The sequence below is a fragment of the Taudactylus pleione genome, unplaced genomic scaffold (genome assembly GCF_031769625.1).
Source record: "Taudactylus pleione unplaced genomic scaffold, aTauple2 ptg000026l, whole genome shotgun sequence".
In the NCBI taxonomy this organism is placed as follows: domain Eukaryota; kingdom Metazoa; phylum Chordata; class Amphibia; order Anura; family Myobatrachidae; genus Taudactylus; species Taudactylus pleione.
In genome coordinates, this window is record NW_028284428.1 from 34543768 (window position 1) to 34557550 (window position 13783).

Below are 13783 nucleotides of genomic sequence, written 5' to 3' on the forward strand. Positions count from 1 at the left end.
TCTCACACACAGGGCCCTTTTCTCCCATGTGCTTTTCCTTCTCTTACTATTACCTTGAGCACCTAACCCTTGACTTCTGACTTCTGCCACTGTACTACTAACTTGAGGGTTATGACCGCTGTTGCAGCAATGTTTATATATCATGTACTTATCCTGTATTGTCTTGTGCTGTAAGTCACTGTTCTCTTGTTCTGCTTTATAAGGTGCTGCGGAACCATGTGGCACATAGAAATTAAGGCTAATAATAATAATAATAATATAGTTATGTCCGGGTGCCAAAAATCCTAGTTTGGGCTCTGCCTGCACCCACTTTTATTCTCTCCCTGTCTCTCCCCCATCTCCCATCTCTCTATCTCTCAGCCCTGATTTCCCAATTGCCTCTCCCTGTCACAATATGGAGAAGATGAAGTAATGACTACATCAGTGCGCTGGTGAGATGCAGCCACTATTTTGTATCACATCTCCTCATGGTAAATAAAATTTCTAATAAGGCTTGTATGCAGTTAGTTTCGCACACGCGATACTTTTTCGCATGCTGGGCTTTTCGCCTACATCGTGTATTTTAGCTGCGAAAACTTATCGCGCACATCCCCGCGATTCGCCGTATTCAATTCCAAAACACGCAAAAACGCAATCCCACGAATGCAAACCAGGAGAAAAGTGCTGATGGAATTGGAGAAATCTACCTGACACCCCCTAAAAGATGCACTAACATTGGGGACCAATGTACATGCCCCGAATAGCCCTAATAAAGCTATTTGGGATACTTGAGGTGTGTCATTTTCTTCTAATTAGCATCTTTGAACAAGTGGTGAAGAAAAGCATTTAGAAGTTTTTTTAGGTGAAAATAAGTAGTCCAGTCAAATTTTGGGTACCTGAAAATGGGTGAAGCATGGTTTAATGTCTTCAAAGTAAACTTTTAAATAATGCGAATTTGCACCCCCAAAAATGCACCTGCAATCCTCAAAACACTTGACCCCAGTACCTTATTTTGGTAGTTTGCGAACTTGTCTCCCCACTTTGCACTTTTTCATCCCCAAATTCAAACTACTTTCTTGTGGTATTATTAATTTTTTTTTAGGTTTTTTTTTTTATTCCTTTGGGGGCTGTCCCCAGGGTTCTGAGTGGTTTCACCACCTTTGTACCCTCATACAAAAAAAACAGACGAAAAGTCGCAATCGGCGATACTTTATCGTGAATCCCGGCTTTTCGCACCTAATTGAATATGGACCACAGTATGTAAATCCTTTACATTCATTGGTGAAATGCAGGCAATGTGAGGATGATTGTGACAGACAGCTTTTGTGATGTCACTAAGCTTATAAAAGTCACTGCCTGGCATAGGACACTGAGTTATTAGCTGAGTGCGTGTTGTATCTATATCTATAGATTGTTTCTTAGCGCTATAACTCTTTCCGTATATTGGATATCTTACAGTCTCAGGTAAATTTATCTTAACCTAAATAATGTTACTAGCTGTTAGCCTACCAGGCCACAAATTCTGGTGCTGGGATTAATTGGTGATTGTGGAGGTGATGGAGGGGATTACTTTATGTTTTATTTGTTTTTCATTATTTTACCTGTCAGTCATCATGATCATTCATGGTGGGTTTTTTTATTTTAATTTTACTTTTTGGGGCTTTTCACCCTTATAATTTAGAAATTAACCTTAAAACATATTTCAGGAGTTTCAGGATTATAGCTCTTAATTTGCTTTTATGTTATTCTTCAAATTGTATCCTTAATTGTGCACCCATAAATTATAATATTAATGTGTTATCTGTGCTAATAAAACATTTGCTATTCTCTATATTATGGAGTTAGATTATATGTAATTATCTTAATCTATATTATGTTAACATACTGCAATTACATGTATTCTAATGTGCTTTGGTCGTCTCCTAACCTTTAATACGACTGGATCATAGAGGGAAGTTCATTAAAACATCCCCCATCTATTATAAGTGAATATTTACGTTATGTGGATTAAGAAAACATTAAGAAAGATATATTATTAGTTTTTACTTTACAATAACTTCTAATTATGTATCTCATATTGTTCTATGTACTTATAAAGTGAAAAAGTGTATTATAATGCAATTTAAAAAACATAGATTAATAGTATTAAAAAGCAGCTGGCCGGGGAACGGTATAATTAATCATCATTAAATTGATCTGATCTGCCAATCAGTATAATTCTCCATTTTGTAATGTCAGATTTCATTTTATATGAATGAATTAGTTGTAGATTAAAATAAAATCTAGACTACACTGTTATTTATATATGTAAAAGAATTGCTAGCAAAACACCTGCTTTTCTGAGAGCCTCTGTCAGCCCTGCTCACCCTACACTCTATTCTATGCATTGCTAGTGGGCAGATGGCAATAAGTTTAAAACATGGATCCATCTTTCCACTAAAATGCATATAATAGTGTCTGGTATGTGTATGTATAGTTACACAGCCATCATGTGTCTGCTTAATATATAAATTTTTTAAATGTAACTATTTCACTGTTCCTAGCCTGGTCGCTCTAACAGGCGTCTCAGCCACCAGCTTTTAGTAGCATCTGAGCCGCTGGATGGCTTTTATCAGCATCTGTTTTATTTTATTATGACTGATGACATTCAGACTGTAGACATTTTGACCCTGTCGACATTTTGGTTGTCATTGTTATGACTGTCAACATTTTAACTGTGTACACTTTGTCTACACTTAGACCCTGTTGACCGATTGAATGTCAACATTTTGATTGTTGACATTTCTGTATTCATTGTCAATATTTTGACTGTGTCTACATCCTAACTGTTAAACTTATGACCCTGTCAACCTTATGTCCATGTCGACTTTTTTTTGTTGTCGACATTTTGCCATTTGACATTTTATTGTCTAAGTTTTGACTGTTTGAAGTTTGACTACATCCCATTGTAACATTTCCCAGCAGTTTGTCTGCTAACTGACACTATTCAGTTGCTATGCTGCAGTGACAGCTCATTGTACTGTACTTCAGCATCATGTAAGATGAGTCTTGTTTTATGCCCACTATGGAATGGATTGAATATACCTGTATATATGTAATGTAGGTAAAAAGCCAAAAACATGAATAAGTTATAGCAACTCAAATTATATTTTACTTGTTTCAGTTATTTGACAACCATTATGTTTATCTTTCAGAAGAGACTTTACCATCAGTTCTACAAATTCTGTGCGCTATTAAATAGCCATGAATTTAAGAATTCCTTTTAAGAACATGTTTCAAGAGCATCCAGTGCTCTTATTATGTCTATATGGTTTCTTCTTCCACCTGAGACCTGCAGAACCCTTTTACATATCATATATGACTGGGCCTATCAAAAAGTTCACCATGGAAGAGGTACGAGAACACAATTCTTAATTATAACAGTAACATATAAACTGTGTGAAATTGCAATGCACTCTATGGGTGAGTTGTATGAAAGCCAGGGCTGCAACTAGGGTAGTGCAACCAGTGCCATGGTACAGGGCACCGCAGGGCAGGGGGCGCTGTTTGGGCCTGTCAATTTTCCTGTTTATTATCATTCTCACTTGTAGCTTCCTCTTCTTTTATCCCCAGCATCTCCTGGCATCCCCTATCTCTTCCCTGGCCCTTCCCCACAAGGCTATTGCCCTTTCTCAGGTGCCTTTTTTATGTCCCTATTGCAAAAATGGGGGGGCGCCAATGCTCTCTCTGGCACAGGACTCTCTCTGGCAAAGGGCACCAAAAAGTCTAGTTACGGCTCTGATGAAAGCACTTAGTAAAGCATACCATAGATGGGATTAATAATAAGTATGCAAACTAGAAAACCATACATTACATATGGCTGCAATCCTAATTGGTAAATTCAGATAAAATACAAGGAAGGTCTGTGTTAGTGACATCTCTGCCACTGTACAAATACTCACACTGGCTCCTCTTTGGATGACAGCATGGAGTTGGTTGCACATACATAGTAACACTGCTGGGATAGAATCCGGCAGTGTAAACTTTCATCGCTACTATTAGCAATGAAAGTACAGGCTTGGAACTTCTCAGGGACATATGCTTATTGGAGCAGCTGTCTGGCTAGGGGGTCATTAATAAATTGCCCCGAAAGCAGTTCCATAATATATTTATATGTAAAACTTTCATAAAATAATAACAATAATAATATTAATTATATGTTAAAATGAAAAGTTACATATGTGCCAGGTTGATCTCAGGGGTACTTACACCCAACAAAGTCATAGGCACAGGAAAGGTTCTTTAACACTAGATTGATAATGAAAAAAAATAATTGCTATTGAATTTGATTTAAATAATAATAAAAAACACCTATACTACAGCAATTATAATTATCATTCTCATGTATGGATAATAGTAGCAAATCCACAATCAGCCAATCAGAAGCAACTAGTTAGTACTGGGAACTGTCATTGTCATCATCAATGTGTATGCACAACCAAGTGATACAGCTACTTGTTGGAAATATGTGTGTACAGATTGGATAATGTACACATATGCCCACCAGTTGCTTAAACTGTGGAATGGTTTATTGATGTTACATGATCTACAGCTGTACTCACTGTTATACACACTGGTTGGATGGAGCTCACCAGCCAGTGACTGTATCCAGATACTGGGTAGTGGTGCAGGATCACTGGAAAGTGTGAATATCGCAGGTAATCTCTCAGCTCTCAAGGAGCTAAGTGGAAAACTTGCGTCTCCCATTGTGGTGCTCTAACACAGTGAACAAGATGTCATTGCGCATCCGCAGTAGTAGCCTTAGCAGCCATCTTGGTACAGGGAATGAAGCCTCCCTGAAGGAGTAATATGTAGTTTGCACAGTATTGTTTTCCATCAACACTACTGACCAGCGTATATGCACCTCTGTGAAGGTTTACCTTACCCATAGTAACATGAATATGTCCTTTCTATACCTGGACTGGATTTTGCCTCCCCTTTCCCTGTTCTTCCACTCCAAACATAAAGAGGCACAAGTGTAAGATGTGACCAAGTCTGCATATGGACATAGGTCTGCGGTTTATTGTGGATGAGCGTAGTATAAATTTGGATATTTTACACAAAACAAGTGGGTGAACGTCTAACTCAGCATTTTTTTTTTTTTTTTAAAAAAAGAGGAACTCTGTCTGTGAAAATGATCTGATTATATCTCTTATAATGGAATTACAATTCTACTAAGGATCTTGTCTCCTGGTCATACAATGTGTTAATATCTAATTTGCCTTTGAAAATATGACAACTGATACTCAAACTCTGTTTTTACTAACATATTGCTAATAATGTGTCTTCTTTCTCCCCAGGTCACGAATAAGCTCTCCCCAATATTGACAAACAGTTTACTGCTTCTCCAGCTGCTAGTGCTCCTCTTTACTGACCTCTGCCGATACAAACCAGTCATTGTGTGTCAGGGTCTGTGCCAAGTCATCAGCTACAGCCTACTGTGCTTTGCTTCCAGTTTCCAGGCCATGCAGTACCTTCAGGTTACCTTAGCCATGGTCACTGCATGTGACATTGCCATCTTCTCCTATGTACACAGTGTGGTGGCTGCTGATCGATATGAGAAGACCATTGTCTATATCCGAGGGTGTAGCTTGCTGGGCTACACCATAGGTGCTGTGTGTGGTCAGCTCATGGTGTCAGTTGGTCATTTCTCCTACTATTACCTGAACATTATTACCTTGGAAAGTGCATCAATAGCTTTCATCATCGCCATTCTCTTGCCCATGCCCAGCAAGGATCAGCCATGTTCAGAGTGTACAAATGACCATATCAAACACAGACACATGAACGCTGTGCACAGCTGTTGTAAAATTGTGGCCAAGTTCTTCAAGCAACAGTGGCTAGACTTCCGCGAGTGCTATTCCTGCAGCATCGTTACCTGGTCCTCATTGTGGGCACTTGTGTCAGCAGGATACTACCAAGTGATTGGCTCTTCCCAAACACTCTGGGATAGCTTGGAACACTCTGACAGTGTCTTTGTGCTTAATGGAGGCGTGGAAGCTGCTGCAGCTATTCTAGGTATGAAATAGATTACACAGTCTGAGTAATTATGTGTCTCCATCACACTAATCTCTAACCCTATACACTAACTAGGGAGGACAAGGTCCTAGGCAAATATCCCTTTCTCATTGTGGATTTTCAAATTTATCTGTCATTGGCTAAACAAAAAAGGGGGAGGAGCATACAAAGCCATAGGAAAACCTCTTAGATGTCTTCACAATTATTTCTTATTACAAGTCATATCCCTCACTCTCATGTCAAAACACTGATGGTTAAAATATCTCTGAAAAAAGAAGCAGACAGGGTGTATTCCATTTCCTGTGTTGCTTCTGGACCAGAAAGCTCTCAGCTAAATATAACATATATCCTATATAGTTCTATTAATAAATTATCTGTATTAGGCAGAGTTATAAAAAAAAACTTATTAGACCTGCAAATGCAGGATTTCTAGAGGTCCATAGTTGCCGGTGGTGCAAATGCTTGATTTTAGAGTGTGTGTGGCCGATCCATAAAGAGGTCTCATAATTAACACTTCATAAGCTATAGTCTGCTTCAAACAAAGTGTTTGTAATACTTCAGACACAAACAGAACAAGCTTTCAATATTGGCCATTAGATGTGGCAGAATGACTAGCCAGCTGCCTATAATAAATATACATACATGACAGAACTAGCAGGAGACAGAACTGAGCTTTCTAAGCACACAGTTTCCCACCTCATGGTAAGATGGAATGGGTATGAAATCCCGACAGTCGGGATGCCTGCTGTCAATATACCGACAGCGGCATCCCGATGCTCAGGATCCCGACAAGGGTCCGGAAAGTATGGTAATCCTCCCCCCTTCTTCCCCTAACTTTAACCCTCTGTTACTATACCCTAGCACTAACCCTCCCTACCCTGCACCCTAACGCTCCCCATTAGTGCCTAAACCTAACCCTCCCCTCTAGTGGTGCCTAACCCTAGCCCACCCCACAGGATATCTAATGCTACCCTCCCCCCAATTCTAACTATAGCCCCCATGATGCCTAAAACTAATGTCCCGCCTGTGGCTTAAACCTAATCAGCCCCGCTATACTTACGATCAGAATCCTGGCTGTCGGGATTCCGGCGTTGGCATCTCCACGACTGTTGGGATTACGGCGCTGGTCTTTCGGCCGGGTAGTGGCATTCTGGTGTCGGGATTTCAGCATACAGGATGCCGGCTGTAGGTATAATAACTGAATCCCGGTAAGATACCCATCTCCTTGCTGGCAGCTGCTCTGTTCTCTCTAAGCTGACTGAGTACTCAGAATCACACACACAGCACACTTGGTATGAGAAACTACGACCACTGGGCATGTACAGTAGCTTTGTACTATCCCTTAAACTGCATATTGTATTAAATCATTTAATATATTTCTGCTAATGTGGCAACTGGAAACCCCCTGTGTTTTCCTATGTGCTCTGCCAAATACATGTTTTAAAAATATATGTTTTTATAGAGATCCGATACCTGTTCATTCAACATGTTATACATTCTTCAAATTCTATTTCCCTTATGTATCAAAAATGGGCGATAACATTAATTTTAAGTACCTCTGGTCATATCAGGTCAGTAAAATACATGATGACACCTGTTAGCTACTCTGCACCTGTTTGTTTCCTGCAGACATATTTGCACTCTCCGTGATGGACTGCATGAAGACAGAATGGAGCTTCTGGGGAGAGCTGGCTCTGTGTGTCTTCTGTGCAGTGGACAGTGCTGCCATATTCACCATGGCCTACATTAACAATATCTGGGTGGGCTATGCTGGCTACATTGTGTGTAAGGCCTCCTATAAGATACTTACCACAATAATAATGTAAGTATGCACTCTGTACCATTACTACTGTCATGCCTATGAATGTCATATTTCTACCATGTATAGATCTATAACAGTCACTGACAATTTAGTTTCCTTTGCAGGTAAAACAAGCAACTTCATTATTATCCCGTTTGTTAGTCATTATATGCCCCAATGTGCTGTGTACAATGGCCCTGAGTCAGAGATGGACGCAATGCTGCTGTTTGCGCAGTTATAGTAATTACCTGTAACCTGCACACACATATGAGTCACACTGCACATGTGTCACGTGTCATTACTGATGTCGCTGATGTCATTCGCAGTCAGGATTTATTCACAAAGTGATTGCCTGGAAGGGATCGTTTATGGGCGACAATGCAGAGGTGAAGACTGAAATGCAGACGTGACACGGCCGTTTTCAATCTCTGTCAGTGACTGAGATCCTGTATGCAGAAAAAATGACTCCGGCGTCTCAGTTTCTGCGCCCATTCTGCGTGACCATAGGGTTACTTAGAAGTCAGAAAATCAACTGATCTGTGTCTGAGCTGCGTCTTTGTATGCAGTTGTTTGGATTTGCCAGGCTGCAGATGTGAGGTCTCATTACAAATCCTGGCAGCTGTGGCATTTGCATATATTTACACAGCCCCTGTGTACAAATCCGCAGTCACTGTGGCATTAGTGTACATCTCTGACTCAGGCCCAGTACCACTTACCTATCAATGCTGATTTACAGTTGTAGTACCCTACAGTTCTAGCACCAATGACGGTTATGTATAAACACAATTGAAATGTAGAAATTGTCAGTAACAATCACAGCATATAATCAGACATCTGATTTAATGATCTAACTTACACCAAACTTACTGACATTAGAAAACTCCTCTTGGGGAGCCCTGTTCCAGTCCTGTATAACACAATGATATATGTCTGGTCACGCTCCTATGACTTACAGTATCCACAGTATCACCATGTCTTGTTCTGTGTTATATAACTGATGCATGTCCCATTCTAATCCTAGGCTGAATATTGCTGTGAGTGTGAGAAAGGAAAGATACGCTTTGGTATCTGGGATAAACAATTTTGCATCCCTGCTGTTGCTAGCGATTGTGAATATAATAATAACTGGTATCAAACAAGATATCCACAGTCAGGTAAGGACACCCTGGCCACCATCACATTGCTTCCAATACATATGTGCAAACTATTAGGTATATTAGGGGTTTGGTCCTGTGACATGCCCCCATTGTCATCACTCTACTGGCGTCTTCGGGAGTGCTGGGCTGCCCCCAGGCTCTCACTGCACTGTGAACAGATGCGCATGCAGCAGAGCAGTGGTGAGAATGAGAGTACTCCCCCTAACCCTCCCGCCGTGTCTGCGGGAAACTGTGACCCATGAGTGCAGGACAGTTGGGAGATATGCAATAAATAGGCCCCTAGACTACTTGCTACTATAATAATTTCTCTGCTCATACTGTAACTTTAATTTTGTGAAATTATATTTTCTCTGTTGTGTTTCTTTTAGTTTATCATCTATGCCGGCTATTTCCTTATACTATCAGGGATCGTTGGTTTCATCGGAGTCTGCATAATGATTAACAAAAGAAAGAAAAACATCAGAGACCAGCAGATCACCGATAACAGCACAGGATGTCCATAAGACAATGCCATCAAATCGTTCTGGCGGGTGGTCCCAGCATCCAGCGTATCTAAGCAGAGGTTCTCCACCCTGTGGGGGGCTAAAAACATCTTGGCACCCAGAGGATGCCCTCAGGCAAGAGCAGCATGCTGCCATGGTCCCTGTATCTCTTTCTGACTCAGAATCCAACTCTGCAAGGGTGGGGTGCTGCCGTGGTTCCCATTCTTGATCAGCAGACTGGTATCTCCCAGCACCTGTACTCAGTAGAAGGTGGAAGAGTCCCGGGACCTAGGCTGGTGACACTTGGAGAAGGCTCACCAGCAGCGACAAGTCACCAAAGTCATCTATCGAGAGGTAATAATAAGCGCTATTACTGTATCAATGTGGGAACAGGGAGGTTACTAAACAGTAGTCTAGAAGCTACTGTATCAGCAGTGATGTTTAGCAAGTTTAACAGTTGGGGTAGTTTAGCAGTTACTGATGGTCGTGATAAAAAGGAAGGACCAATGCAAAGCCCCTCTCACTAAACTGCATGTCATCTAGTTGGTGCAGCTGGACAGTACAGTTTGAATCAGCAATTAAGCTTTGCTCCAGTGCTGGTCTGAATCATGTCATCTAGAGAGATATACAGTATGAAGATCATTTCCCATCACTGCAACTTTGCATGCACTGTCCAATCAGTGTGGAGTGTGCAACACATATTCTTCTCTCCAGTCCTGGACTGCTGGGGGCTGTTGCCCCTCCTCTGTGTACCATGTGACAGGGGCTTTGAAATTGTGACATGTCCAATGGTCAGTGTAACAGCATCCAGCTATAGATGATACAATACTACTACTTGTACTGTTCAGAGCCTCCTCCGGGTGAATGCGGTCTGTGCTGACAGCGCTGTCCAAATGTCTAACAAGCCACAGGCCAGCACCATGCCCTGCACTGGCACCCAGCGCAAATTATGCCCCTGCACTGGCCCACACACATTACACCACTGCCCATCATACATATTCTTAAAATGCAATACTTCAAGTACTCACAAATAATCAGTCATGTTTGTTTTTTATAATAATTTTATTAAATGAGGACTTTTTTGCAAACTGAAAATAAACATAAATAATACAGATCAACTTATTTTTCAATAAAATATTAATAAATATATGTAACAGAAAATATTAAAGATGTATTTCACCCTCAAAAATATAAATAAGCACACATAACATAAAACATAACCATAAACTTCTTAAAACTACTGTATAACTGTTAACTTTCCAGTCAGGCAAGGCCCGCACTGTAGTTCAATTAACTTCTATTCTCAGAAATGGCAGGTGTGGATGTCCTGGTGCAAAGCTGACTGTTAACATAGGGCCCCTCATATTGGTGGTGCGTTCCCTTTTGAAATGACAGATAGGAGTTAGGGAGGTAAACATGGCGTAGAGGGTTCCTGTTGTGGCCTAGGAGGCATCTCCATTAGGACACAATAAGGGGTAAGTAGACCTCTGGTCCCCTTATATAGCACATCAGCCAATATCCTCTTTGCCTCAGCTCTGTTGCTGTCATTCATTTTTCTCAGCTTCTATGCTATATTGGCTGCCACAACGTCATACTCGTCTGCATTCTTTTCCATGAGTCAGTTGGTGGACTCCAGAATCCAACAAGTCATGACCTCTGTGCTCTTCCCTAACTCACATAGGGGTCTATTTACTAAGCTGTGTTAGGAGATAAAGTGAATGGAGGTAAGGTACCAGCCAATCAGCTCCTAACTGTTGTTTTTCAAACACAGCCTGTGACTTGGCAATTAGGAGCTGATTGGCTAGTACCTTACCTCCGTTCACTTTATCTCCTAACACAGCTTAGTAAATAGACCCCATGGTCTTTTCCTTACAGTATAGAAAAGGCAGATTGTTGTGGGTTAGGCATGGCAGGAAATACTGAGACTTGGATGGATGGAGGTAGGGTCACTTGGGTGGCAGTTGTAGCCTCATCTGTTTTAGCCACTATCATAGTTGATGCTTCATCAGTAAAAGCCGATGGCTTTTGGGGAAAAAAATACAAATAATTGAATGAATGTTCTAACAAATCATTTTGTTCTTGTCATTTAACATTTACATTTTGTCTTTCCAGTTACCATCAACTCCGAGGAATGGCCTGCAATGGCCCATTTTCTGGATTTTCCACACTGCAATAAACCTGCACCTTGATAAAATACACTTGGTGGTGCAGGCATGTTGTGCCATATACACCTATCTTCATCGCAAAGCCTCAACTGCACAGCACAACATCCTGTTTTGGTGACATTGCAGAATATCCAGAGGATGATGTAGGATTTACACCAGTGGAGCCAAGTGATGTGCGAAACATCAGTGTTGAGGCAAATTAAACAGGGAGCAGTATTTCAATTACTGCAATGGTGAACTATTGATCCTGTTCTTGTAATGTTTCCATATTTCACATATATCTTGTATAATAAACATTGCATACAAATTAGGGGTGAGCGGGTTCGGAGTTCTGAAATCCGAACCCCCCCGAGCCCCCCCGATCCGAGGCCGATCCGAGTCAGGCTCGACTTTTCCCGCCTGACTCGGATCTGAAATTGAGGCAAAACGTCATCATCCCGCCTTCCGGGTCTCGCGGGTTTTGGATCCTATATAAGGTACCCGCGTCGGCGCCATTTTCTCACTCGGCTGTGGACAGTGAAGAGGGAGGGTGGGAGTTAGGGCTGGCTGGGCTGTGTAGTGTAGTGTAGTGCAGAGTAGTGTTGTGCTGTGCTGTGCTGCGCTGTGCTGCTGTTGTCCACTACTTGAAAGTCCATAGGGGCTGGCTGTGTTGTGCTGTGCTGCTGTTGTTAATAGGGGCTGTGTCCACTACTTTAAAGTCCATAGGGGCTGGCTGGACTGTGTTGTGCAGTCAGTTCTCCATAGGGGCTGTGTCCACTCCAAAGTCCTGTGCAGTGTCCCAGTCCTAAAGGGGTGCTGTAGTGTTGTCCAGGGGGTGCTCTGTCCATCAGGGGTGCTCCCCCCAAGTGCTAAAAAAATAATATTTTTTGTGTGTTTGTGAATTGTGTGCGCAGTAGCCGCACGTGCATCAACAAAGTTGTGCCAAGCGTGTGCCTGTGTCATAAGTAAAGGGCCGGCTGGCTTGACCGTTAAAGGGTGCTGTAACCCCCAAAGTACACTCCAAACCAAAAAAAAAATATTTTCTGTGTTTGTGAATTGTATGCGCAGTAGCCGCACGTGCATCAACAAAGTAGTGCCAAGCGTGCGCCTGTGTCATAAGTAAAGGGCCGGCTGGCTTGACCGTTAAAGGGTGCTGTAACCCCCAAAGTACACTCCAAACCAAAAAAAAAATATTTTCTGTGTTTGTGAATTGTGTGTGCAGTAGCTGCACGTGCATCAACAAAGTAGTGCCAAGCGTGCGCCTGTGTCATAAGTAAAGGGCCAGCTGGCTTGACCGTTAAAGGGTGCTGTAACCCCCAAAGTACACTCCAGTCCAAACCAAAAAAAATAATATTTTCTGTGTTTGTGAATTGTATGCGCAGTAGCCGCACGTGCATCAACAAAGTAGTGCCAAGCGTGCGCCTGTGTCATAAGTAAAGGGCCGGCTGGCTTGACCGTTAAAGGGTGCTGTAACCCCCAAAGTACACTCCAAACCAAAAAAAAAATATTTTCTGTGTTTGTGAATTGTGTGTGCAGTAGCTGCACGTGCATCAACAAAGTAGTGCCAAGCGTGCGCCTGTGTCATAAGTAAAGGGCCGGCTGGCTTGACCGTTAAAGGGTGCTGTAACCCCCAAAGTACACTCCAGTCCAAACCAAAAAAATTATTATTTTCTGTGTTTGTGAATTGTGTGCGCAGTAGCCGCACGTGCATCAACAAAGTAGTGCCAAGCGTGCGCCTGTGTCATAAGTAATGGGCCGGCTGGCTTGACCATTAAAGGGTGCTGTAACCCCCAAAGTACACTCCAGTCCAAACCAAAAAAATATATATTTTCTGTGTTTGTGAATTGTGTGCGCAGTAGCCGCATGTGCATCAACAAAGTAGTGCCAAGCGTGCGCCTGTGTCATAAGTAAAGGGCCGGCTGGCTTGACCGTTAAAGGGTGCTGTAACCCCCAAAGTACACTCCAGTCCAAACCAAAAAAAAATAATTTTCTGTGTTTGTGAATTGTGTGCGCAGTAGCCGCACGTGCATCAACAAAGTAGTGCCAAGCGTGCGCCTGTGTCATAAGTAAAGGGCCGGCTGGCTTGACCGTTAAAGGGTGCTGTACCCCCAAAGTACACTCCAGTCCAAACCAAAAAAAAATAATTTTCTGTGTTTGTGAATT

The 13783-nt window shown here is 41.9% G+C and overlaps 1 protein-coding gene across 1 annotated transcript; it reads left to right on the forward strand.

Annotated features, from left to right (window-relative positions):
- The first annotated feature begins 3222 nt into the window (after positions 1 to 3222).
- LOC148539301 (thiamine transporter 2-like) lies at positions 3223 to 9497 on the forward strand. The gene is made up of 5 exons (XM_088451565.1): positions 3223 to 3372; positions 5319 to 6036; positions 7666 to 7858; positions 8859 to 8991; positions 9363 to 9497. Exons 1-5 carry the CDS (start codon positions 3223 to 3225, stop codon positions 9495 to 9497), a joined length of 1329 nt encoding a protein of 442 aa, XP_088307691.1.
- The last annotated feature ends 4286 nt before the right edge of the window (positions 9498 to 13783 follow it).